Source organism: Schistocerca cancellata, chromosome 2 (genome assembly GCF_023864275.1).
Source record: "Schistocerca cancellata isolate TAMUIC-IGC-003103 chromosome 2, iqSchCanc2.1, whole genome shotgun sequence".
Taxonomy (NCBI): domain Eukaryota; kingdom Metazoa; phylum Arthropoda; class Insecta; order Orthoptera; family Acrididae; genus Schistocerca; species Schistocerca cancellata.
The window spans coordinates 394,019,562-394,043,336 of record NC_064627.1 but is presented as its reverse complement, the minus strand read 5'-3'; the positions used below and the strand labels follow the sequence as shown (position 1 = coordinate 394,043,336).

At 39.7% G+C, this 23,775-nt stretch overlaps 1 protein-coding gene across 8 annotated transcripts in view; it reads right to left on the bottom strand.

The window, feature by feature from the left end:
• The window catches only part of LOC126161810 (serologically defined colon cancer antigen 8 homolog), a 219,199-nt gene that overhangs the window by 138,307 nt on the left and 57,117 nt on the right, over nucleotides 1-23,775 (bottom strand). For all 8 annotated transcript variants that reach the window (XR_007534962.1, XM_049917904.1, XM_049917903.1 and 5 more), the window contains exon 7: nucleotides 8,779-9,073. Coding sequence is in view for 7 of the 8 variants with exons in the window: in XM_049917904.1 (XP_049773861.1) it covers nucleotides 8,779-9,073 (295 nt within the window). In the remaining variant the exon portion in view is untranslated. The remainder of the gene's footprint in view (nucleotides 1-8,778; nucleotides 9,074-23,775) is intronic.

Below are 23,775 nucleotides of genomic sequence, written 5' to 3'. Positions count from 1 at the left end.
CAGACGGAAACCTAGTTCTAAGCAAAGAAGGGAAAGCAGAAAGGTGGAAGGAGTATATAGAGGGTCTATACAAGGGCGATGTTCTTGAGGACAATATTATGGAAATGGAAGAGGATGTAGATGAAGATGAAATGGGAGATACGATACTGTGTGAAGAGTTCGACAGAGCACTGAAAGACCTAAGTCGAAACAAGGCCCCGGGAATAGACAACATTCCATTTTGAACTACTGACGGCCTTGGGAGAGCCAGTTCTGACAAAACTCTACCATCTGGTGAGCAAGATGTATGAGACAGGCGAAATACCCTCAGACTTCAAGAAGAATATAATAATTCCAATCCCAAAGGAAGCAGGTGTTGACAGATGTGAAAATTACCGAACTATCAGTTTAATAAGTCACGGCTGCAAAATACTAACGCGAATTCTTTACAGACAAATGGAAAAACTAGTAGAAGCTGACCTCGGGTAAGATCAGTTTGGATTCCGTATAAATATTGGAACTCGTGAGGCAATACTGACCCTACGACTTATCTTAGAAGAAAGATTAAGGAAAGGCAAACCTACGTTTCTAGCATTTGTACACTTAGAGAAAGCTTTTGACAATGTTGACTGGAATACTCTCTTTAAGATTCTGAAGTGGCAGGGGTAAAATACAGGGAACGAAAGGCTATTTACAATTTGTACAGAAACCAAATGGCAGTTATAAGAGTCGAGGGACATGAAAGGGTAGCAGTGGTTGGGAAGGGAGTGAGACACGGTTGTGGCCTCTCCCCGATGTTATTCAATCTGTATATTGAGCAAGCAGTGAAGGAAACAAAATAAAAATTCGGAGCAGGTATTAAAATCCATGGAGAAGAAATAAAAACCTTTAGGTTCGCCAATGACATTGTAATTCTGTCAGAGACAGCAAAGGACTTGGAAAAGCAGTTGAACAGAATGGATAGCGTCTTGAAAGGAGGATATAAGATTAACATCAACAAAAGCAAAACGAGGATATTGGAATGTAGTCGAATTAAGTCAGGAGATGCTGAGGGTATTAGATTAGGAAATGAGACACTTAAAGTAGTAAAGGAGTTTTCTGAAAGTATTTATATGGAGTGTAGCCATGTATGGAAGTGAAACATGGACGATAAATGGTGTGGACAAGAAGAGAATAGAAGCTTTCGAAATGTGGTGCTACAGAAGAATGCTGAAGATTAGATGGGTAGATCACATAACTAATGAGGAGATATTGAATAGGATTGGGGAGAAGAGAAGTTTGTGGCACAACTTGACTAGAAGAAGGGATCTATTGGTAGGACATGTTCTGAGGCATCAAGGGATCACAAATTTAGCATTGGAGGGCAGCGTGGAGGGTAAAAATCGTAGAGGGAGACCAAGAGATGAATACACCAAGCAGATTCAGAAGGATGTAGGTTGTAGTAGATACTGGGAGATGAAGAAGCTTGCACAGAATAGAGTAGCATGGAGAGCTACATCAAACCAGTCTCAGGACTGAAGACCCCAACAACAACAACAACAACAACAACAACAAATTCTTGGGGGTTACTGAACCTAAAGACTATAAAAGTACAAATTGCTGAAGAAGCAACATCAAGTAGCAGATAATTATGAGCAGCAGATTCAAAAATCATAAATGAGGTATTATTTGAGGAAAAGCTCAACATCTACTTAAAACTTAATATATAAACACACGAAGTATGCACAGAGTCATTTGCTATGTTGTCATATGTTCTTTGTTTACATGTCATCAAAGTGCAAATTTGAAGCTTCAATGAAATGAGTAAAACACAGCCGAATGTAACAGAATGTACACTTGACAAGATCTACATGTGGAGATGCTATATGATTGTAAGTGTATTCCAATTGTAGTAGATTAAGATGAAAGACCACGGTGATCACATTCTCCAGATTTTTTGCTCAAAGCTGTCCCATTTCACTGTGTCTGAATCACTTCACTAAACATTTGCATTTGAATTTTTATTACAAATAAGGAAAGAACACAAGACAACACAGGAAATTTCTATTTTGGGAGATATGGTTCTGTAAGTATTACAGGTGTAATTTTGAGCAGATGTTTAACTTTTTGTCAAAAACTAGTTCTTTCAGGATTCTTGTGAATCAACTGGTCATAACTATCTGTTACACAATATTATTTCTTCAGTGACTTGCTCTTTTATAGCTTTTATATTCAATACATCATCGATTGTGTACAAATGGACAGTTCTACAGATAAATACCTTGGTCCATAGAACAGACACATCTCCATATTTGAGAATAATTTTTATTTTGGTGATTTGAGCTGGGCCACTTCCTTTGTGATGTATGGTGTAGAAGCTTCATTAACTATAGTATTCTTCAGTTATTGTACCCCTCCAGCAAGTGACACACTAAACCACTTCATATACACAAGCATCACCTTCTCGGAAAATCATTTACGTTCTCATTTTGTGAACATTATCGACCGTGATAACCTCAGACATAATTTCTATGGCTGTGGAATCCATTCAATATAAACTATACCCCAAGTCACACACTACCATCACACTAGTTTTAGTCAATTTGGCAGTTTCCACTCATCAGTGCACCAAGCAAGTACTCTTAACATACGGCACTACAGCAGGGGTGTTGAGATAGGACCCTGCCAATGCAACAGGCACAGAGTGCAACAGAGTGAAAAAATATTACACTGAATGGCAGATAGAAAAACAGTTTATAAACTAAACAGGAGAGGTACGAGAATTTTTCTACCACTTGTGTTCTTATTTTTGCCTGAGAGAAGCAGCTTACCCTTAGGCCAGTAATTATAAACACACATTGTTGTCACAGTGTCATTTCTACAGTGTTGTTTTGGCCCAGTTGTATCCTACCTAACATATATCTACAGCTAACACAATTTATGAGTCACTGGTGTACCTGGTTCACACAGCTGCTGCCTATACAACTTGCTCATTTTCAGTAATGGTATTCTTGTTGCTACTTTACAACAGTATTATTGGATCTCAAAGTTCAGCAAGCAGATGTTGAAGTAATTATGCTATTTGGCCACAGACTTCAGATTTCTGATGACTTTTGTCAACTACAGACTGGAACAAGACATTACAGTGAAGGTAACAAGCTAATAGGATGGAGAGGATATGTACTTTACTTGTTCCTCCAGCCAGTGCTGTTGCAGTTCCCAAGCACAGGTTGGTGTGATCTTTTGTGCAAATAGAAAAGGAATTCAAACAATAGAAAATTCAGAATGCAATGTAACAAAATAATGAAAAGGATAGTTGCTTCTCATCATACAGTGGAGATGCTGAGTCGCAGAAAATCACAACAAAAAGACTGTTGGATAGTTAGCTTTCGGCCGACAAGGCCTTTGTCAAAAATAACCTCCACACACACACACACACACACACACACACACACACACACACACACTACCACAGTCTCTGGCAGCTGGAGTCTGGCTCCAGCTGCATGAGACAGTGGTTTTGTGTGTGTGTGTGTGTGTGTGTGTGTGTGTGTGTGTGTGTGTGGGGGTGCATGCATGCGTGCGTGTGTTGTTTTATTTTCGGCAAGGGACTTGTTGGTCAGGAGCTAACTTTCCATGAGTTTTTTGTTATGCCTTTCTGCGATTCAGGAAAGGCATCCAAGAATAAGCCTTCTGTGTTTGATTGATATCTAACTGGATGGTCAGTGTAGCTGTGCTTGCCAGTCATGTGGAAAGGTATGTTTCATTTTATGCAGGTATTGGAGTGAACAACGGTGAGGTGGGCAGTGTTATTTGCAGGTTACATGTGTCAATGATTAGCAGGTTAGCTTCGTCACTGGACCATAAAACAATAAGACACACATTTTGTTTTCATTTCAGTTTTTTAGATGTTAACAAATTTGTAATTTACCTACTTCAGTGACACATTTAATTTGTTCTGTGCAAAATTCTCCGTCATTACAGTTCTGAAAAGTAATATTTTTCAGTGAAACTTCATTTTTATTAAAGTTACTTATAAAATTTACTAAATCCTTGCAGAAAGAATTGCAAAAGGGTATGTTTATGGAGGAAGGAGGGGGGGGGGGGGAGGGGGCAGCTCTGACAGCCTGCCAGGAGTGCAGGATCACCTCAGTACTGCTCTACTCAGTAACACCTGAGTGGTGAGCTATTAGCTCAAAGTGCCTAATATAAACACGAAGAAAAATACCGCTGAAACACTATATTATAGTTACGCTTTAGCTTTTGGTTACTTTATTCTGAAGTCTACAGTAGTAATTCTTACGCAAAGTATCCACTGCATGTAATTAGTTTTGTTTCTCAATTTATAGCACACAATGTGTTAAGACCCCCCCCCCCCCCCCATGAACCACGGACCATGCCGTTGGCGGGAAGCCTTGTGTGCCTCAGTGATACAGATAGCCATACCATAGGTGCAACCACAATGGAGGGGTATCTGGTGAGAGGGCAGACAAATGTGTGGTTCCCGAAAAGGAGCAGCAGCCTTTCCAGTAGTTGCTGGGGCAACGGTCTGGATGACTGACTGATCTGTCCTTGTAACATTAACCAGAACAGCCTTAGTGTGCTGGTACTCCGAACAGCTGAAAGCAAGGGGAAACTACAGCCGTAATTTTTCCCGAGGGCATGCTGCTTAACTGTATGGTTAAATGATGATGGTATCCTCTTGGGAAACATATTCCAGAGGTAAAATCATCCCCCATTCGGATCTCTAGGAGGTGCTACTCAGGAGAATGTCATTATAAGGAGAAAGAAAGCTGGCGTTCTACGGATCGGAGCGTGGAATTTCAGATCCCTTGATCAGGCAGGTAGGTTAGAAAATTTAAAAAAAGGAAATGGATAGGTTAAAGTTAGATATACTAGGAATTAGTGAAGTTCGGTGGCAAGAGGAACAAGAATTCTGGTCAGGTGAATACAGGGTTATAAATACAAAATCAAATAGGGGTAATGAAGGACAATGTTTAATAATGAATAAAAAATAGGAGATAGCTACTATGAACAGCATAGTGAAGCATTATTGTAGCCAAGATAGACACGAAGCTCACACCTGCCACAGCAGTACAAGTTTATATGCCAACTGGCTCCGTAATGATTAAAAGACTGAAGAAATGTATGATGAGATAAAAGAAAACATTCAAATAATGATGGGGGGCTGGAATTTGATAGTGGGAAATGGGAGAGAAGGAAAAGTAGTAGGTGAATATGCAATGGGGGTAAGGAATGCAAGACGAAGCTGCCTGGTAGAATTTTGCACAGAGCATAACTTAATCATAGCTAACACTTGGTTTAAGAATCATGAAAGAAGGTTGTATAGGTGGAAGAGGCCTGGAGACACTGGAAGATTTCAGATATATAATGATAAGACACAGATTTAGGAACCAGGTTTTAAACTGTAAGACACTTCCAGGGGCAGAGGTGGACTGTGACCACAATTTGTTGGTTATGAACTGTAGACTAAAACTGAAGAAACTGCAAAAAGGTAGGAATTTAAGGAGATGGGGCCTGAATAAACTGAAAGAACCAGAGGTTGTAAAGAGTTTTAGGGAGAGCATTAGGGAATGATTGACAAGAATGGGGCAAAGTAATATAGTGGAAGAAGAATGGGTAGCTTTGAGAGATGAAATAGTGAAGGCAGCAGAGTATCAAGTAGGTAAAAAGATGAGGAGTAGTATAAATCCTTGAGCAACAGAAGAGATACTGAAGTTAAATTATGAAAGGAGGAAATATAAAAATGCAGTAAATGAAGCAGGCAAAAAGGGATACAAAAGTCTAAAAATGAGATCGACAGGAAGTGCAAAATGGTGAAGCAGGGATGGCTAGAGGACAAATGTAAGGATGTACAGGCATATCTCACTAGGGAAATTAAAGAGACTTTTGTAGAAAAGAGAACCACTTGTAGGAATATCAAGAGCTCAGATGGCAAACCAGTTCTAAGCAAAGAAGGGAAAGCCAGAAGGTGGAATGTGTTTATGGAGGGTCTATACAAGGGTGATGTACTGTAGGACAACATTATGGAAATGAAAGAGGATGTAGATGCAGATGAAATGGGAGATATGATACTGCATGAAGAATTTGACAGAGCACTGAAAGACCTGAGTCGAAACAAGGCCCCAGGAGTACACAACATTCCATTAGAACTTCTGATAGACTTGGGAGAGCCAGCTAAAAAACTCTACCATCTGGCGAGCAAGATGTATGAGACAGGCAAAATACCTTCAGACTTCATGAAGAATATAATAATTCCAATCTCAAAGAAAGCAGGTGTTGACAGGTATGGAAATTACTGAACTATCAGTTTAATAAGTCACGGCTGCAAAATACTAACATGAATTCTTTACAGACGAATGGAAAAACTAGTAGAAGCCGACCTTCAGGAAGATCAGTTTGGATTTTGTAGAAATGTTGGAACACGTGAAGCAATACTGACCCTACAACCTACCTTAAAAGATAGATTAATGAAAGGAAAAACCTACATTTCTAGCATTTGTAGACTTGGAGAAAGCTTTTGACAATGTTAACTGGAATACTCTCTTTCAAATTCTGAAGGTGGCAGGGGTCAAATACAGGGAGGGAAAGGCAATTTACAATTTGTACAGAAACCAGATGGCAGTTATAAGAGTCGAGGGGCACGAAAGGGAAGCAGTGGTTGGGAAGGGAGTGAGACAGGGTTGTGGCCTATTCCAAATGTTATTCAATCTGTATATTAAGCAAGCAGTAAAGGAAACAAAAGAAAAATTTGGGGTAGGAATTAAAATCCACGGAGAAGAAATTAAAGCTTTTAGGTTTGACAATGACATTGTAATTCTGCCACAGACAGCAAAGGACCTGGAAGAGCAGCCTAACAGAATGGACAGTGTCTTGAAAGGAGGATAAAAGATGAACATCAACAAAACCAAAACAAGGATGATGGAAGGTAGACTAATAAAATGAGGTGATGCTGAGGGAATTAGATTAGAAAATGAGACACTTAAAGTAGTAGAAGAGTATAGAGGATATAAAATGTAGACTAGCAATGGCAAGAAAAGGGTTTCTGAAGAAGAGAAATTTGTTAACATCGAGTATAAATTTAAGTGTCACGAAGTCTTCTCTGAAAGTATTTGTATGGAGTGTAGCCATGTATGGAAGTGAAACATGGATGATAAATAGTTTAGACAAGAAGAGAAGCTTGTGAAATTTGGTGCTACAAAAGAATGCTGAAGATTAGATGGGTATATCACATAACTAATGAGGAAGTACTGAGTAGAACTGGGGAGAATAGGAATTTGTGGCACAACTTGACTAGAAGAAGGAATTGGTTGGTAGGACACATTCTGAGGCATCAAGGGATCACAAATTTAGTGTTGGAGGGAAGCTTGGAGGGGAAAAGTGATAGAGGGAGACCAAGAGATGAATACATTAAGCAGATTCAGAAGGCTGTAGGGTGCAGGAGTTACTTGGAGATGAAAAAGCTTGCACAGGATAGAGTAGCATGTAGAACTGCATCAAACCAGTCTCTGGGCGGAAGATCACAGCACAACACATGAGTTAAGTGAAAATGTAGGTTGTTCAGTCAATAAAGTAACATTGGGGAATAGAAATCACAATACCTGTTTCTAAATTAGCACAAATGAAGTGACTTTTTACAACAATAAAAAGTGCAGGTGGGGAAAGGGAATGGTAGGGGGGGGGGGGGGGGGCAGCTGTGAGCAACAATGAGATCCAGAGTGAGTATAAGAGTGTGTAACTAAGAGCAGCATGCTGGCATAACTTTCTGGATCACAATGAGTACACATATCCACACAAAAACAATTCACACATCTGTCTCTGACTGGCGAGTATTCTTGTGAGAGAGTTGTGTTCGTGTGAATACATGTGTAAGTTATTTACTTCAGAAGAATGTCTTTTGGCTGAATGCTTACTTGTTTAGCAGTCTTTCTGATGTCCCTGTCTGCGACTCAGCATCCCCACTATATGGTGGGTAGTAGTCTATCCTTTTCATAACACTGTCATTATTCTATCCTGGATTTTCCATTGTAATATTAAAAATAAATTATACATGGTGTAAAAGAACTTACAAGGGCAAAAACACAATAAGACAGACTGATGGGAAAAACAGTATTATACTAAAGGTATAAAAAGAATGAGAAAGATGAATGCATTGTTGCAACGTAGCTGCAACTAGCTGGTAAAGGCCCCACAATAACAAACTCAGAAAGTAATTACGAGTGCCTTGTCAAATCTGTTTAATGCTGTAAACTTTCATCATCAGCTTAATGTGTGAAGTTAGAAAATAGCCCTCATTTGAGCAACATATTCAAGGATTTCTGAGACATGGTCTTATAGCATAAGTGCACTATCTTACAATTCATGGAGGTGGGCCAGATCCAGAATGAATCTGTCTGTGTAGCAGACTGATGGCTGTGGGCTGGTACATTGGCCAACCTGAGTGTGGATTATTGGTGGTTTCCCAGACTCGATTAGGCAAAAACTGGGCTGGTACCTAACTTCGGCCTCAGAGAATATGAAACACAAACAGTTAAAATACAATAATACGCAGAACAAAACATGATTCACAGACAGATACTGAATGACTTCCCTTCCTTAGGCTACCTTGACAACTGTGATGTCAGGAAGGATATCTGGCACAAAGTTAAATTAAAAAAAAAAAAAATTTAAAAATTTGTCAGATTCTGAAAACCAGGCCCCATACTTGACAGGGTAAATGCTAGGGGAAAGAAAGAAGAGATATATCAGGATTTCTGAAGGCATTTAAGTGAAAAATTACTGTCTTCAATAATCAGTTACCAATTTTTGTATGCAATTCCTTTTTGAGTTCTTCTATAGTACAATTTTTCTGCTGCAGTTCACGGCGCAAGTCTGCTTCAATGCGACGCTCCCGCTCTAGTTCAAGTTGTAGCTTTCCGACAGCATCCCACTGCATGGCTAAATCAGAACTCAGCTGCTCAACTTGCTGAGCATATCGTCTTTCTGCTGCTGCCCGTTCTTCTTGTACTTTTCGGCCCTGCTCTTGCAGGAGGTCACGTAGTTTCTCATGCTGTCGGTCCAGCTCCTCTTTCAACCTACGTACTTCCATTTCTGCCTGCAAAATCAAGATTGAAATTATTTAACTTGAATTAATAAAACCATATTGCACAATAAACAGAGTGGGGTAAGCTAAACTGCGAGAATCAGATGTGAAATAGCACTTAATTTTATTACGGCAGTATAGACTGATACTAAATGTGAGCGAGAACTCATTCAAATGGAAAAACGTGACACAAGACTACGCCTGGTTTTCATGATCTTGAATGGAATAAATTGAAACTACAATGCTCATCACTGACAAGCTAGTGTAGAAGGTGTTGATAAACTTCATAATATGAAAAAGTCATTGGAAGTTTGTGCATTCCACTTGTCATTTGTACATTCATCCTGCTTATGGTTCTTCCTTTGTATGTAAATGGGACCACATTGTTCAGAGAATTCCACCTACAAATGGCCCATTTCAACACCCTACAAGCCAAATTAATGTAACATCCATAACTTATACTTGTTATGCTTCGCTGGTTGTTTAAAAATTTCAATGAGTTTTGATACATTTTTGTATTTTTGTATCCATTGACACAGCCACATCCATTGTGTAACTGTGAATGGCAGGATGAATGGATTATATCACACCAGCTGTTGATTTTTCACCTCTGTGTGATAGTACTGAAGATGATGATAATCAATAAAAGAAATTAGTTCTGGTCACCATTCCATATGTGTGCTATAACACTAGAGGTGTCGATAGGACAATTTTGTCCTGTAGGAAAATTTTAGCCCCTCTTTTTCTTTTAACTGTTTTAGGAGGTGGATGGGACTCCGTGACTTTTAATATTTCTTGGCATAGTTAATTTTGAAATAAAAGTCAACATAAAAATTTCATAGTTTCTGGGAAGAAATTAAAAAAGAAAAAAAAAGACTCCTAGAACCCTGATGTGACATTTTTGTCCCTTTGAATAAATTAGACATTGCTGATTGCTGTACATTGTTGGTAGCCTTTATTGCGTCTGCTACTATAATGCAGATATGAAACTAAGTGTGGCATCATTCACAGGATAAAGCTTGATACAAATAAAACAAACAGGCAGTGTGAAGTAGAGCAGCATGGCTCAGTCTCACAGATGACTGGAGAAATTGAATCTGAAGGAGAACGTGAAGACAGTAGTTCAGCTGATTCTCAGTGTGATGCAAAACAAAGAGGGAGCTCAGGTGAGTCAGAGGGCAGTGATTAACATTCTAATGAATCATAGTAAGAAATAAAATATTTGAGATTGTATGTTTTTGTTTATTGGTGAATCTCTTCTCAAACTTATTCATAAATGCTCTGAAACAGAGGCGAGTACGGCATTACCGTTAGAGCGGCTTGATGCATTTCTTGCTTTCCCTATAGTAGGATTGCCACTGAATCTGAAAGAAGATAAGTGGAACTTTTTTGGTCAGAGAAATAGGGAATACAGTTTTGCAAGTTTGTGATATCACATAATCACTTCATACAAATTATAAGGTTCCAGCTGACACAGTTGAAGAGACTAAGTAATGATAAATTTGTTCTTACATCAGATATATGGAAGAGGGTCACAGTAAAATGTCAAAACATGTACATTCCTTTTCCATATATTTGTGTTGATGAGCAATAGGCCTAGTTCCCATACACATGTGATGCCGGGTTACTCATTTCATGGCTTCAAAACCCATCAAGTTGGATGGCTGTCGAAAAGATTCCAAACATACGTTAAATGCTTTCCCATGTCTGAGTAAAGATGAAACTTATCCTGGTGGTGAATGTCTTAGGGATTTTGTAGTGATGAAACTCGTATACCCGCATCTAAATAAAGGAAGAAATTTTAAGTGTAAAAACATATTCACATTACTTTCACTAGCATGATATCTGAAAACAAACCAGACTAGCTTGCTCAGTACAATAAACAAAATTAGAAGGGAAGAGTCTAAGTGCATGAAGAAAGCTCATAAGAACATACACCAAACTGCAACTTACAAAAACAGTAACATGATTGTAATAATTCTCAGTTCCTTGCTCCAGATTTACAAATTGGAACTGACACGAACTCAAAGCCTGACAGCAAAATGTTACAATGATGCTACATATGGAGTAAATGCTGTTGACCGGATGGCTCACAAACACTCAGTGAAGAGAGGTGAAAGAATGTGGCCTATTCAAATTTTTATAATATTCTATATTTAACTGACATCAATGCTTGGGTAATCTATAGTGACATAACGGCTCAAAACAAAAAGACGAGATTTCATTCTCAAGCTCATGGTGGGACTTGCCGAAGACTATACAGAAACCAGGGGCAGTCTACAAGAAATATTCTCTTACAGTTTCCTACGTCCCCCGCAGATCAGAAAACTTGATGTACAGCCAATAATGATATGCAGGCATCTAAAAGGAACACATTTACTTAGACAGACTGTATAATGTTTAAAGTTACATAATGTGTGGTTTTGGAAATCAAACTTACGCAAACACAAATAGTTTATTTTTATATTTACCCAGACATGTTTCAACACCAATGTGTCATCTTCTGTGGGTCAATTTCTTTTTTATTTTTATTCCTGTGAAGCCCTAAGAAATAGGCCTAACAAAAACAATATTTGTAATTTGCTTCATTTTGTTTGGACACTCACCTTAAAATTACATTGCTAACAGAACTGTATTATTATACATCAATTTTAGTGCTCGTTTCCGGTGATTTTTTGACAGTACGTCATCTGCAAACTAGCCATGAAGAAAATTATTGCATATTTGTGGAGAGCTGTTTCGAGGGTACAGGTTATGTATGTTTCTGTACTTACACTTTCCATCCTGTTTCGTGTCCCTGGTAGGTGTCTCAATCAGCTGCTGTTTAGTGCATTGCATTCACTCAGTTTATCACAAATTTCTGCTCACTACTTCACCTCACATGCACTTACACAAAATGTCGCGAAATGTGATCTGCACACACACACTTCTGACAACACACTGAATGAGAGGTGATATGTTATTGTTGTTGCTCACTTGTTCATCGTTGGTCTTGTGTTTGTTATGGTGCTCATTTTGAATATGTGCATGAGTGTGTGTGAGTGTGTGTGTGTGTGTGTGTGTGTGTGTGTGTGAGAGAGAGAGAGAGAGAGAGAGAGAGAGAGAGAGAGAGAGAGAGAGATGGAAAGAGAGGCGAGTTGAGAACCTAGAAAACAGAACTTTTTTTATTTTTTATGTTTCTTGTGGAGAGTCAGTTTTGTGTAGTTCATTGAATGTTCCAAACAGTGTTCTGTTGCACAGTGTTGTATTTTCATTCAGGACTCTCTTTCCCTGTATTATTGCTTTTTGTATGTGGTAGTTCTCCTCTATTTTTGGTGAGTTTTTGATAGAGACTGTTGCTTTCTCTGCAGATCTTCAGGTCAGTCTCCATGTTTTTTGGGTGTTGGTTTTCTTGTATTAAATGGTCTGGAAAAGTGGAGTGTGTACTATCACTTCTTAAGGCTCTGAGGTGTTCAGAGTACCTCGTTTTGAAATTTCTGCATGTTTGGCCTATGAAGACTGACTGACATGAACTGCAGGTTAACCGATATACTCCAGATCTGGAGAATTTGTCTGCAGAGGTGTTCTTAGGCCTTAGATGCTTCTGTACTGTATTATTTGTGGGGAATGATATTTGTAGCCCTTGTTTCTACAATATTTTTCCCACCCTGTGTACATTTTTGTTACTCTATGTTAGTGTGTGCCATGCTGTACTCTTTGTAGGATGTTCATGGTATCCTGTGTTTGTCTGGAGCTTGTGTTCTTGGTTCTCTGTTGTGGCTGGTGATTTGTTGATGGTTTGTTCTCTTTTAATTTGTTTTTATTTTTTTATTTTTGTTGTTCAGTTTGATTATCATTTATGTGTTGTACTCATTCTCTCTGGCTATTTGGTGTATTGTATTTAGTTCCTGTGTGTAGTTGAGTTTGTCCAGTGGAGTTCTGTTAAGCCTGTGTAGCATATGTCTGAAACTTGAGAGTTTGTGTGTTTGTGGGTGGCTGGAGTTGATGTGAATGGTACTTGTGGCTGTAGGTTTGCTGAAAATTCCAAAATTATGTTTGTTGTTGATTTTGTGCATGGTAATGTCTAAGAAATTAAGCTTCAGTTCCTCTTCTGTCTCAATGGTGAATTTTATTTTTGGGTGAACTGTATTTATGTCACTGTGTAGTTGTTTTATTCGGGTATCTGTTTCATCAATCAAGCAAACGATGTCATCTACATATTGGTACCAGTAAATAATCTTGTACTGTTTTGGATGTATGATTTCATTGAATATTTTGTTTTCAACGTAGTTTAGAAATATGTTTGCAAGTAGACCACTGATGGATGAGCCCGTTGGTAGGCCATGTTTTTGCAAATAGAACTCTTTCTTGAAAGTGAAGTAGTTCTGTTCTGTTATAATCTTTAGGGTGGCTTCTATTTCATCTATGTACGTAACTGTTATGTCCCCTTGATACTGCAGCTGTTTTTTTAACAATACTGATTGTTTTTTCTACTGGCACATTTGTGTACATGGATGTGATGTCAAAAGATACCAGGGTTGCTGTTGATGGTATGTTTATATCTTTTATCTTTTCTATCAGTTCACTGGTATTTTTTAAGTTTCTGTTCTCTGTGAAAGCGTATAATTTCTGTAGTAATGTATGCAAGTGTCTAGCTAGGTGGTAAGATGGTGCATTTTTGAAACTGATTACGGGCCTGATTGGACAGTTATTTTTATGTATCTTTGGTAAACTATTGAGGCTAGGTGCTTTGGGATTCTTTTGTGTCATGTATTTGGCTTGAGTTTCCGTGACAGTGACTCTGAGGGTTTTTAAGAGTTTTTTCAATGTTTCTTTGGTACCTCACGGTAGGATCATTGATTAACCTGATGATAGTGTTCCTAATGTTTCTTTGGTACCTCATGGTAGGATCATAGATTAACCTGATGATAGTGTTCCATTCTATAAATTCTTCTGTTTTCTTGATGTACTCTGCTGCCTTCATCAGTACAAGTATATTCCCTTTGTCTGCTCTGGTGATGATTGCATTGTGTTTTTGGAATTTTTTGTTTAGTTTTACAGATATATTTTGCTCTCGTGTTTTTGTTTTTGAGATGATGTAGGTCTTGTTCTCCTTTATTATGTGTTTTATCTCTTCTGCTACAAGTTCCCACGTCAAGTTGGCATTGAAATTTGGGTTCTCCAACTTTTCTTCTTGCTTTACTATGTATTCTGTTTCTGTAATCAGGTTTTCTATGATTTTGAGTGACAGTTTTGTGTTTTATGTTTTGTGTTTAGGTCCCTTTTCAAGTAATTCTCTTTCTTGTTTTGTTAATTCTATGTCAGTTAAATTGACGAGTCTGTCATGGGAACTGATTGGGTCCCTACTCTGTCTTCTTCATCTATTTTTGTGGCAGATCTCATGAGGTGATTCACAGTTTCTTATTTTGTGTTTCTTTCTTTTTGTTCATTAGTGTTTCTGTGTAAGACCTGATTTCTTGAGTTATGTCATCGAAATGGGTTGGTGTTTCTAAGAGTTTGGCTAATTCGAGATGTGTTTTGTACAGTTGAAGATTAAGCTGCTGTTTTTTCACATAAAGGAAACAAATTTCTTTTTCTAACCAAATAATTTCTGCTATTCTTTTGGTTACTTGTGCTGCAGGTGACTTGCTGTTTACATTGACTTTTACAAAACCAGGGGTTATGTTATTACGTAGACAGATTTTGTTAAACCTGAGGTTGAGGATAGTTTTATGCAGTTGTACTGTGGTATTCTTGAATTTGTTGTAGAGCTTTGTGGGAAATGCTTGGCTTGGATTTGAGATACTCATTTTACTAAGGTTTGAAGCTCACCTTTTCTTTCTTCCGTGTTTGCGATTTAAAAACTGGATGGTTTTGGAAACCAGCCTTATGCAAACAAAATTAGTTAATTTTTATATTTACAGAGACATGTTTCAACAAAATGAGCGCCATAATGAACACAAGACCAACGATGAACAAGTGAGCAATGACAATAACATGACACCTCTCATTCAGTGTGTTGTCAGAAGTGTGTGTGCAGATCACATTTCGCCACATTTTGTGTAACTGCATGTGAGGTGAAGTAGTGAGCGGAAATTTGTGATAATATGAGTGAAAGCAATGCACTAAACAGCAGCTGATTGAGACATCAACCAGGGACACGAAACAGGACAGAAAATGTAAGTACAGAAATGTACATAACCTGTACCCTCAAAACAGTTCTCCACAAATATGCATTAATTTTCTTCATGGCTAGTTTGCAGATGACATGCTGTCAAAAAATCACCGAAAACAAGCACTAAAATCGATGTATAATAATACTGTTCAGTTAGTGATGTAATTTTAGGGTGAGTGTCCAAACAAAACGAAGCATATTACAAATATTGTATTTCTTAGGCCTACGGTAGTTAAATTATTACAAATGTGATATTGTACTTTACGGGAATAATTAAAAAAATTGACCCATAGAAAATGACACACTGGTGTCAAAACATGTCTGGGTAAATATAAAAATAAACTAGTTGTGTTTGCATACGGCTGATTTCCAAAACCATCCAGTTTTAAATTGCAAACACGGAAGAAAGAAAAGAGGAGCTTCAAACCTTAGTAAAATGAGTATTTACATAATGTGTATCAAAGTGTAGACCTCTATTAAATCGAGGTAACATAATGACTCTATATCGCATTTTCTTACTTACATGTACAAAATATCACTTTGTGTTGAAAACTTTTGGACTTTGCTGTATTTTTATAAAAGCACGATTTTGTTATGATACAGTTTTGAAGTATTTGCATTTTAAGTTGATCTGGAGCAAAATATGAAACAAATCAATGTGTAAGAGTTAAAACAAAATAAGAGACCAGTGAACTGACTGTTTGTTGCAGAAAAACACTTAAACTCTAAAATAAAAAAAACGACTAAGAACAAGCAGTAACTGTATCAACTAGAGATTGGACTTTTTGTCTAGACAGCATTTCCTGAAGGTTTGAAAAATTTGACAGATATGGTATTACCAATGTTTTTGTCTTAAATGAACTTGTTTACATCGGCCACAACTGTTTCTGCTCTCTTTCTAATAATATGGTCTTCTTCAATCTGTTTGCATACAATGACTGTAGTGATATGCCTCGACAAAATTTGTATTCTTCTTTGAAGCCCCTGATGAAATTCAAAGAAGCTTTAAAATTGTCCAGAGCAACTGTCCTAGCAGCTTCCAGAGCTCACATTTGAAAGTGCCAATAGTGGACTACTCATTCATAGTCTCTAGCTTTGTCAAACTGTGCCCTGACAGTTTTTTTAAAGTCTAGTTTTGTAGGACCAAATTGAGGACCAAATCTCCGTCATAGAATGAGTCAGTACATGAAATTACAACAGAAAAATAACAGCAGATAAAATAAAATGTTCAATAATCCAAAAAACCGACAAGCCATAAGTTTGCGTAAATGCAATCAACAGTATAACACAGGAATCACCTTAATTTTTCAAGGTACTCCACAACAGAATAGAACAAGTGACCCGCGAGAAAACTCTTCAGTTTAGATTTGAAAGCACGTGGATTACTGCTAAGATTTCTGAATTCTTGTGGTAGATTAATGAAAATGGACACAGCAGTATCCTACATGCCTTTCTGCACAAGAGTCAAGGAAGTGCGATCCAAATGCAAATTAGAATTTTGCATGGTGTTAACTGAATGAGATGTTCTAATTCTTGAAAATAACCTCACACTGTTAACAAGAAATGACAGTAAAGTATATATGTATTGCGAGGCCAATGTAAGAATATCCGGACTGTGACTTCTGAAATTTTCCCGGCGTATTTCTTCTTCTAATAATTTCCGGGTATGCAGCCGGATCCCGTCGACATTCTGCCACGATATTTCGGCCCAGAGATGGCCGGACGTCTCTGGGCCGAAATATCGTGGCAGAATGTCGACGGGATCCGGCTGCATACCCGGAAATTATTAGAAGAATATCCGGACTAATGAACTGGGATTGGCGAGAAGTTCACGATTTTATACCACTTATTGCTTGAACTACCTGTTTCTGAGCCAAAACTATCCTTTGAGAATGGGAGAGGTAACCCACAATACAATACTATACACCATAAGCGAATAAAAATAAGCGAAATAGACTACTTTTTGTGTCGAACTATCACTTACTTCAGATAGTGTTCTGATAGTGAAAATGGCAGCATTAAGCCTTTGGACAATATCCTGAATGGGGGCTTTCCATAACAGTTTACTATCTTTCTGAACACCTACAAATTTGAACTGTTCAGTTTTGTTAGTCATATGCCCATTCTGTGAAATTAAAGTGTCATGTTTTGTTGAATTATGTGTCAGAAACTGTAAAAACAGTGCCAACATTGCATGCAACATCCTTTACTGTCATCAGCAAACAGAAATATTTTAGAATCGCCTGTAATACTAGAGGGCATATTATTCATAAAAATAAGGAACGGGAGTGGCCCCAGCACTGATCCCTGCCCCCCCCCCCCCCCCTCCCTCATTTAACAGTACCCCTCGCAGGCCCCACATCATAGCCACTCTCAGTACTCTGGAGAATGACCTTTTGCTTTCTGTTATTAAAGTAAGAGGTGAACCAATTGTGAGCTACTCCCCACATTCCATAATGGTCCAACTTCGGAGAAATATTTTGTAATCAACATAATCATATGCCTTAGTTAAATAAAAGAAAAGGTGCCTAGCGTTCGAAACCTTTTGTTTAATCCATCCAGCACCTCACAGAGAAAAGAGGATATAGTATTTTCAGTTGGTAAACCACTCCTAAATCCAAACTGCACATTTGACTGCACATAATGTGAAACAAATTGATCAGTTATTCTTACATAAAGAGCCTTTTCAAGAGCTTAAGCAAACACTAATGGCATAGAAATGGGTCTAAAATTGCCTACATTATCCCTTTCTCCCTTTTCATAAAGCAGTTTTACTACTGAGTACTTTAATCATTCAGGAAACTGACCACCCTCCTAAAGGAAAAATAACAAATATGGCTGGTATAACATGTGCAGCACAGTACTTTAATACCCTGCTAGATACTTCATCATATCTACATGAGTCATTAGTCTTCAGTGATTTAATTATTGACTCAATTTCCCCCTTGTTAGTGTCAAAGAGGAGTATTTTAGATATCAGTCTCGAAAAGGCATTTTCCACAAGAGTTATATGTATCCTTGTAGAAACTAAGTTTTTATTTAATTCACAAGCAATGTTAAGAAAGAGATTGTTAAATACAGTTCATATATCTGACTTATAAGTAACAGAAACATTTTTCTATGTAGTGACTTTATATCATCAACCTTGTGCTGCTGACCAGACAACTCCTTCATGACTGACCATATGTTGTAACCGCAGGAACAAGCCAAGTCTAATTGCAGTATCTTGAGAATAGTACGTAGGAAGAAGTTAAAGTTGTAGCGCTGGATGCCAGGTGTGGACGAAGGGTCAGCCGAGGCGGCAGTCAAACTGTTGGGCAGCGGCGCTTGATAAGAAAGCAAACAGCCAGCAGATTCAAACGTAGGTCTGTGTAGGGACTCATGATAAGCAATCAATTAAGGAGTATCAACAGAAAGCATTCCTGGCTAGAGAGAGAGGTCTGGGAGTGGAGAGAGGAAGAAAGAGGGCCCTTGGTGGGGACAGCGCTACGTCATGAGGAGCCAATGAAGGGCTCAGGACGCAGTGCGTGACCATATAGGGAGAGGCGCCTCTATCCCTCCACTCAGCCTCTGAAGAACAATAGCAACAACAATGCTTTAACAATACCAAATAAGGACAAGTTGCCTTCGACGCTACGTCATGCCGAGTGCTGGCGGGGTCAAAGGGGAAATGCTAACAAAACCTGAGAGCACGCCGCTCTGAGGGTCTTGTCTTGTCTGGTCGAGTAGTTAGAGCGTGATAGCAGCAGCCGACTGGGGCTGAGGAATGGGCTGTAGGCAGGCAACCGGAGATAGTCGCTGGAGAGCGTTAGGGCGTACCCGCGTGACTCTAACGTAGGGTGCTAGGAAATATTGCAGGGCTTCTAGTAGGCAGTCGGAACGGTGGAGTCAGTCACCGTCTCTGTATTAGACTTGGCCTTCCTGCAAATGCAATCACCACGCAGTTAGGGTGAACTGTATTCATTCAGAATAAACTGCAATTTGTTAAAGTTAGCAAGACTTTAATTCTATCCGCTTCCTAGCCTTCTACCTTCACACCAGGGATTTCTACATCTAAGCCAGATCAAAAAGTCTCCCCCTCACTAAGGTCAACCGGCTAAATCCCATTCACGAACCGTGTCGCTCAATCCCTCGCAATACCAATGCTTGGGATGCGACATAAATAAAACTTTTGGTGTCAGATGTGGGGTTATCACAAAGGCGCATAGGCAAATAGGAGGTAGGAGCCATTAGATTTTGCTCAGCGACTGTGGCAATTGGCAGGAAGTTGTGGCAACTCGCAACTTTCAGCATTAGTAGCACCAGTACGTCAGAATCCAGAAAGGTAGTCCTCGCGGGTGCAGGGCAACGCAGGACTGCGGCAGCGCGACGCAGAGCGATGAGGCACAGAGGTGCCTAAGCAGCTAGCATTCGAGTCCGAGGATCGGGGCCGAGCAGCAGCAGAAGTGGCAGCAGCCGTAGGAGCGGCAGCTGAGGCGAGCGACGGGGTCGGCACCGCCCAGCAGAGCGGCGGCCGATGCATCGCAGCAGTGCGGGCACAAAGGACAGCGCAGAGCAGCGTGGGACGACGCGGATCAACAAAGCAGATGGCGCACCACAAGAGAATGTAAACGAAGAAAAGAAAAATGTTTCAATGCTAACGCTAGATTTACCCCCGGAGCAGGTAGTAACACAATTACAGGATTTCAAAGTCGCTGGGAAAAGACTGGATGATGTCCAGCGAATGGCAGAAAGGCAGGAGGAAGAACTAAAATATTCCAGATATTTTACACATTACTCAATAACTACATACGTAGCTATAGCGATAGTCATTTTTATTGTAATAACATGTTGTTGTAAAAATTGTAGATGCTATAAAGAATGCTTCAAAAGTTTATGGGAGTACTTTGACGATAATAACTGTTGTGGTAAAGTATGTATAAGAAACACCATAGTAAATCAATACCCAGAAACTAGCTTAAGTAGAAGACAAGCTAATAAAGAAACTGAAGATGTAGTAATATATGAAAGATGTGGGAAAAACCAAGAAGAGTCAGTTCTGTTCAGAAACAGGCGTTAAGTGAAATCAAAAGATAAAATATATTAAAAGTGTCTTACAAAAAGGTGTAATCAATTTTAGTGTTTTGTCCACGTTTTATGAAACTGTACGTACTTGTAATTACCAATGTTGAATGAAAATGGTATTTTGTATCAATGCTTTTAAAAATGTACCTTGATTGTAATTGTATCAATGATTGGGGGAAAAAAATGTACCTCGATAAATGTATTGTGTCTAACAAAGAAGTTAATGGAATTAAGTGTACCGAATGTATATGAAAGAAAGAGAAAACATGTGAAGTGTTGATGTAACAAAAGAAAATGTAAGCGAATAAAATGAGATAATCACAATTGACGCTACTCTGAGGAGTAACGCCAATTTCCCTGGCGGCGGAGGTGTTGTAACCGCAGGAACAAGCCAAGTCTAATTGCAGTACCTTGAGAATAGTACGTAGGGAGAAGTTAAAGTTGTAGTGCTGGATGCCAGGTGTGGACGAAGGGTCAGCCGAGGCGGCAGTCAAACTGTTGGGCAGCGGCGCTTGATAAGAAAGCAAACAGCCAGCAGATTCAAACGTAGGTCTGTGTAGGGACTCATGATAAGCAATCAATTAAGGAGTATCAACAGAAAGCATTCCTGGCTAGAGAGAGAGGTCTGGGAGTGGAGAGAGGAAGAAAGAGGGCCCTTGGTGGGGACAGCGCTACGTCATGAGGAGCCAATGAAGGGCTCAGGACGCAGTGCGTGACCATATAAGGGAGAGGTGCCTCTATCCCTCCACTCAGCCTCTGAAGAACAATAGCAACAACAATGCTTTAACAATACCAAATAAGGACAAGTTGCCTTCGACGCTACGTCATGCCAAGTGCTGGTGGGGTCAAAGGGGAAATGCTAACAAAACCTGAGAGCACGCCGCTCTGAGGGTCTTGTCTTGTCTGGTCGAGTAGTTAGAGCGTGATAGCAGCAGCCGACTTGGGCTGAGGAATGGGCTGTAGGCAGGCAACCGGAGATAGTCGCTGGAGAGCGTTAGGGCGTAGCCGCGTGACTCTAACGTAGGGTGCTAGGAAATATTGCAGAGCTTCTAGTAGGCAGTCGGAACGGTGGAGTCAGTCACCGTCTCTGTATTAGACTTGGCCTTCCTGCAAATGCAATCACCACGCAGTTAGGGTGAACTGTATTCATTCAGAATAAACTGCAATTTGTTAAAGTTAGCAAGACTTTAATTCTATCCGCTTCCTAGCCTTGTACCTTCACACCAGGGATTTCTACATCTAAGCCAGATCAAAAAGTCTCCCTCTCACTAAGGTCAACCGGCTAAATCCCATTCACGAACCATGTCACTAAGTCCCTCGCAATACCCACGCTTGGGATGCGACACATATGGTTTTAATTTTATTCTATGGATTAGCTGTTCTATTTGTGTACCACACTGTCTTTGCCTTCCTAATAACATTTTAAGCACCTTACAGTACTGTTTGTAATGTGTTACTGTAACTCTATTGTGACTACTTCTAACATTCTGATATAAGTCCCACTTTATCCTGCATGACATCCTTATCCCACTAGTCAGACACCCAGGCTGTCTTTCACTTCAAGTACACTGTTTAGAATGTTCAAATGGAAAGCAACTTTCAAAAAGCATGAGAAACGTGTTAAGGAAAGCATTATATTTGTCATCTATGTTATCGGCACTATAAAAATCCTGCCACTCTTGCTCCTTAATGAGGTTTAAAAAACTCTCTACAGCCATTGGATAAGCTTTTCTACATAGTTCGCAATTTTATACAACATTTGTTTGAGGACAATAAGCTTTTAGTGTTAAAATTAGTGCACCATGCTCTGAAATGAGAAATGTCCTGCTCACTATCCTTCCCATATCTCCCACAGTGGTATTCTGCCGTCCACTGAACCTACACAATACACTCATCCATCCCTACCAAACCTCTGCTCCCAACCCCTTACCTCATGGTTCCTACCCCTGTAATAGACCTAGATGCAAGACCGGTCCCATACATCCTCCCACCACCACCTACCCCAGTCCGGTCACAAACACCACCTATCCCATCAAAGGCAGGGCTACCTGTGAAAGTCTTATGGTCTACAAGCTAAGCTGCAACCACTGTGCTATGTGCTATGTAGGCATGACAACCAACAAGCTGTCTGTCTGCATGAATCGCCACAGGTAAACTGTGGCCAAGAAACAAGTGGACCACCCTATTGCTGAACACGCTGCCAAACATAATATCCTTCATTTCACAGCTTGTACCACGTGGATGCTTCTCAGCAACAGCAGATTTTCTGAACTGCGTAGGTGGGAACTTTCCCTGTAATACATCGTACATTCCCATAACCTTCGTTAATCATTGTCCTCACCCATCCAGCTCCTTCCCTGTTTCCATTCCAGCATTACACAGCCCTCTATTCCACCAACGCAACCAGTCTTTCTATTTATCTCCTTTTCCACTACACCCCCTCTCTCCTCTGCCCTCAATTTAATCTCCCCACTGCACCTAGCTGCCCTACTCTCCACCTCATCCCTGCACACTCCCACTAACAATACTTTACTGTTTTCCACCCCTACCCTGCTATCCCTCCCCCTTCCCACCCCACCCCACCTTCCACCTTACCCCTAACCAGTTCTCTCTCCCATCATGCACTGCTGCTTACAGTCTGTCCCTGTTTGACAAAGGCCTAGTTGGCTGAAAGCTTACTTTCTGACAGTCTTTTTGTTGTGCCTATCACAACTCAGCATTTCCGCTATATGGTGTGTAGCTATCAGCTGACAGCAGTGATCCCCTTCCCATTGACATATAGTGTTTCACAGCTGCGGGATCTGCATGGTGTCTGTTCTTTGGAAGGAACAGACACTGTACATTCATAAAATTGGTAAGCCTGAATGGGCAATGGATCCACTTTCTTCAGAGCAAATGCACAAAAGACATCCGACCTCCTGTGGAATTTCTGAGTAACATTCGGGAGTATAATGGACAGGGACTGTGGACAGGTGGTGCTCGGTGGGAGTGTGGATTGGCCGTGAGGCGTACCGAGGTAGTCCGTGCAGTTGCAACAATGCTGTGTCCTGGATGGCACAGTGGTTACCGCACCTGCCTAGTAAGCAGGAGATCCCGCGTTTGAATGCCAGTCCGGAACAAATTTTTGCTTGACACTGTTGATTCCGCTTAATGTCCCATTGCAGCTGACAGCAGTGATCCCCTTTCAATTTACATATAGTGTTTCACAACTGCAGGATCTGCGTGGTGTCTGTTATTTTGAGGGAACACACACACACACACACACACACACACACACACACACACACACACACACACAAGATTTGTTTGTAGCTGTTCACCGAAATATTCTGATTTGGAATTTTGTAATAGTTCCTGGTATGTAATTTTTTTTTTATTTGTACACACAGAAGCCTTTTTATTCTTAATTTAAATGACCACGATGTTTCGTCTATAAATTCTACTAAATTTGTCTTCGTCTATTATAACACTTTTCGGGTACAGGTGACTGATTTAT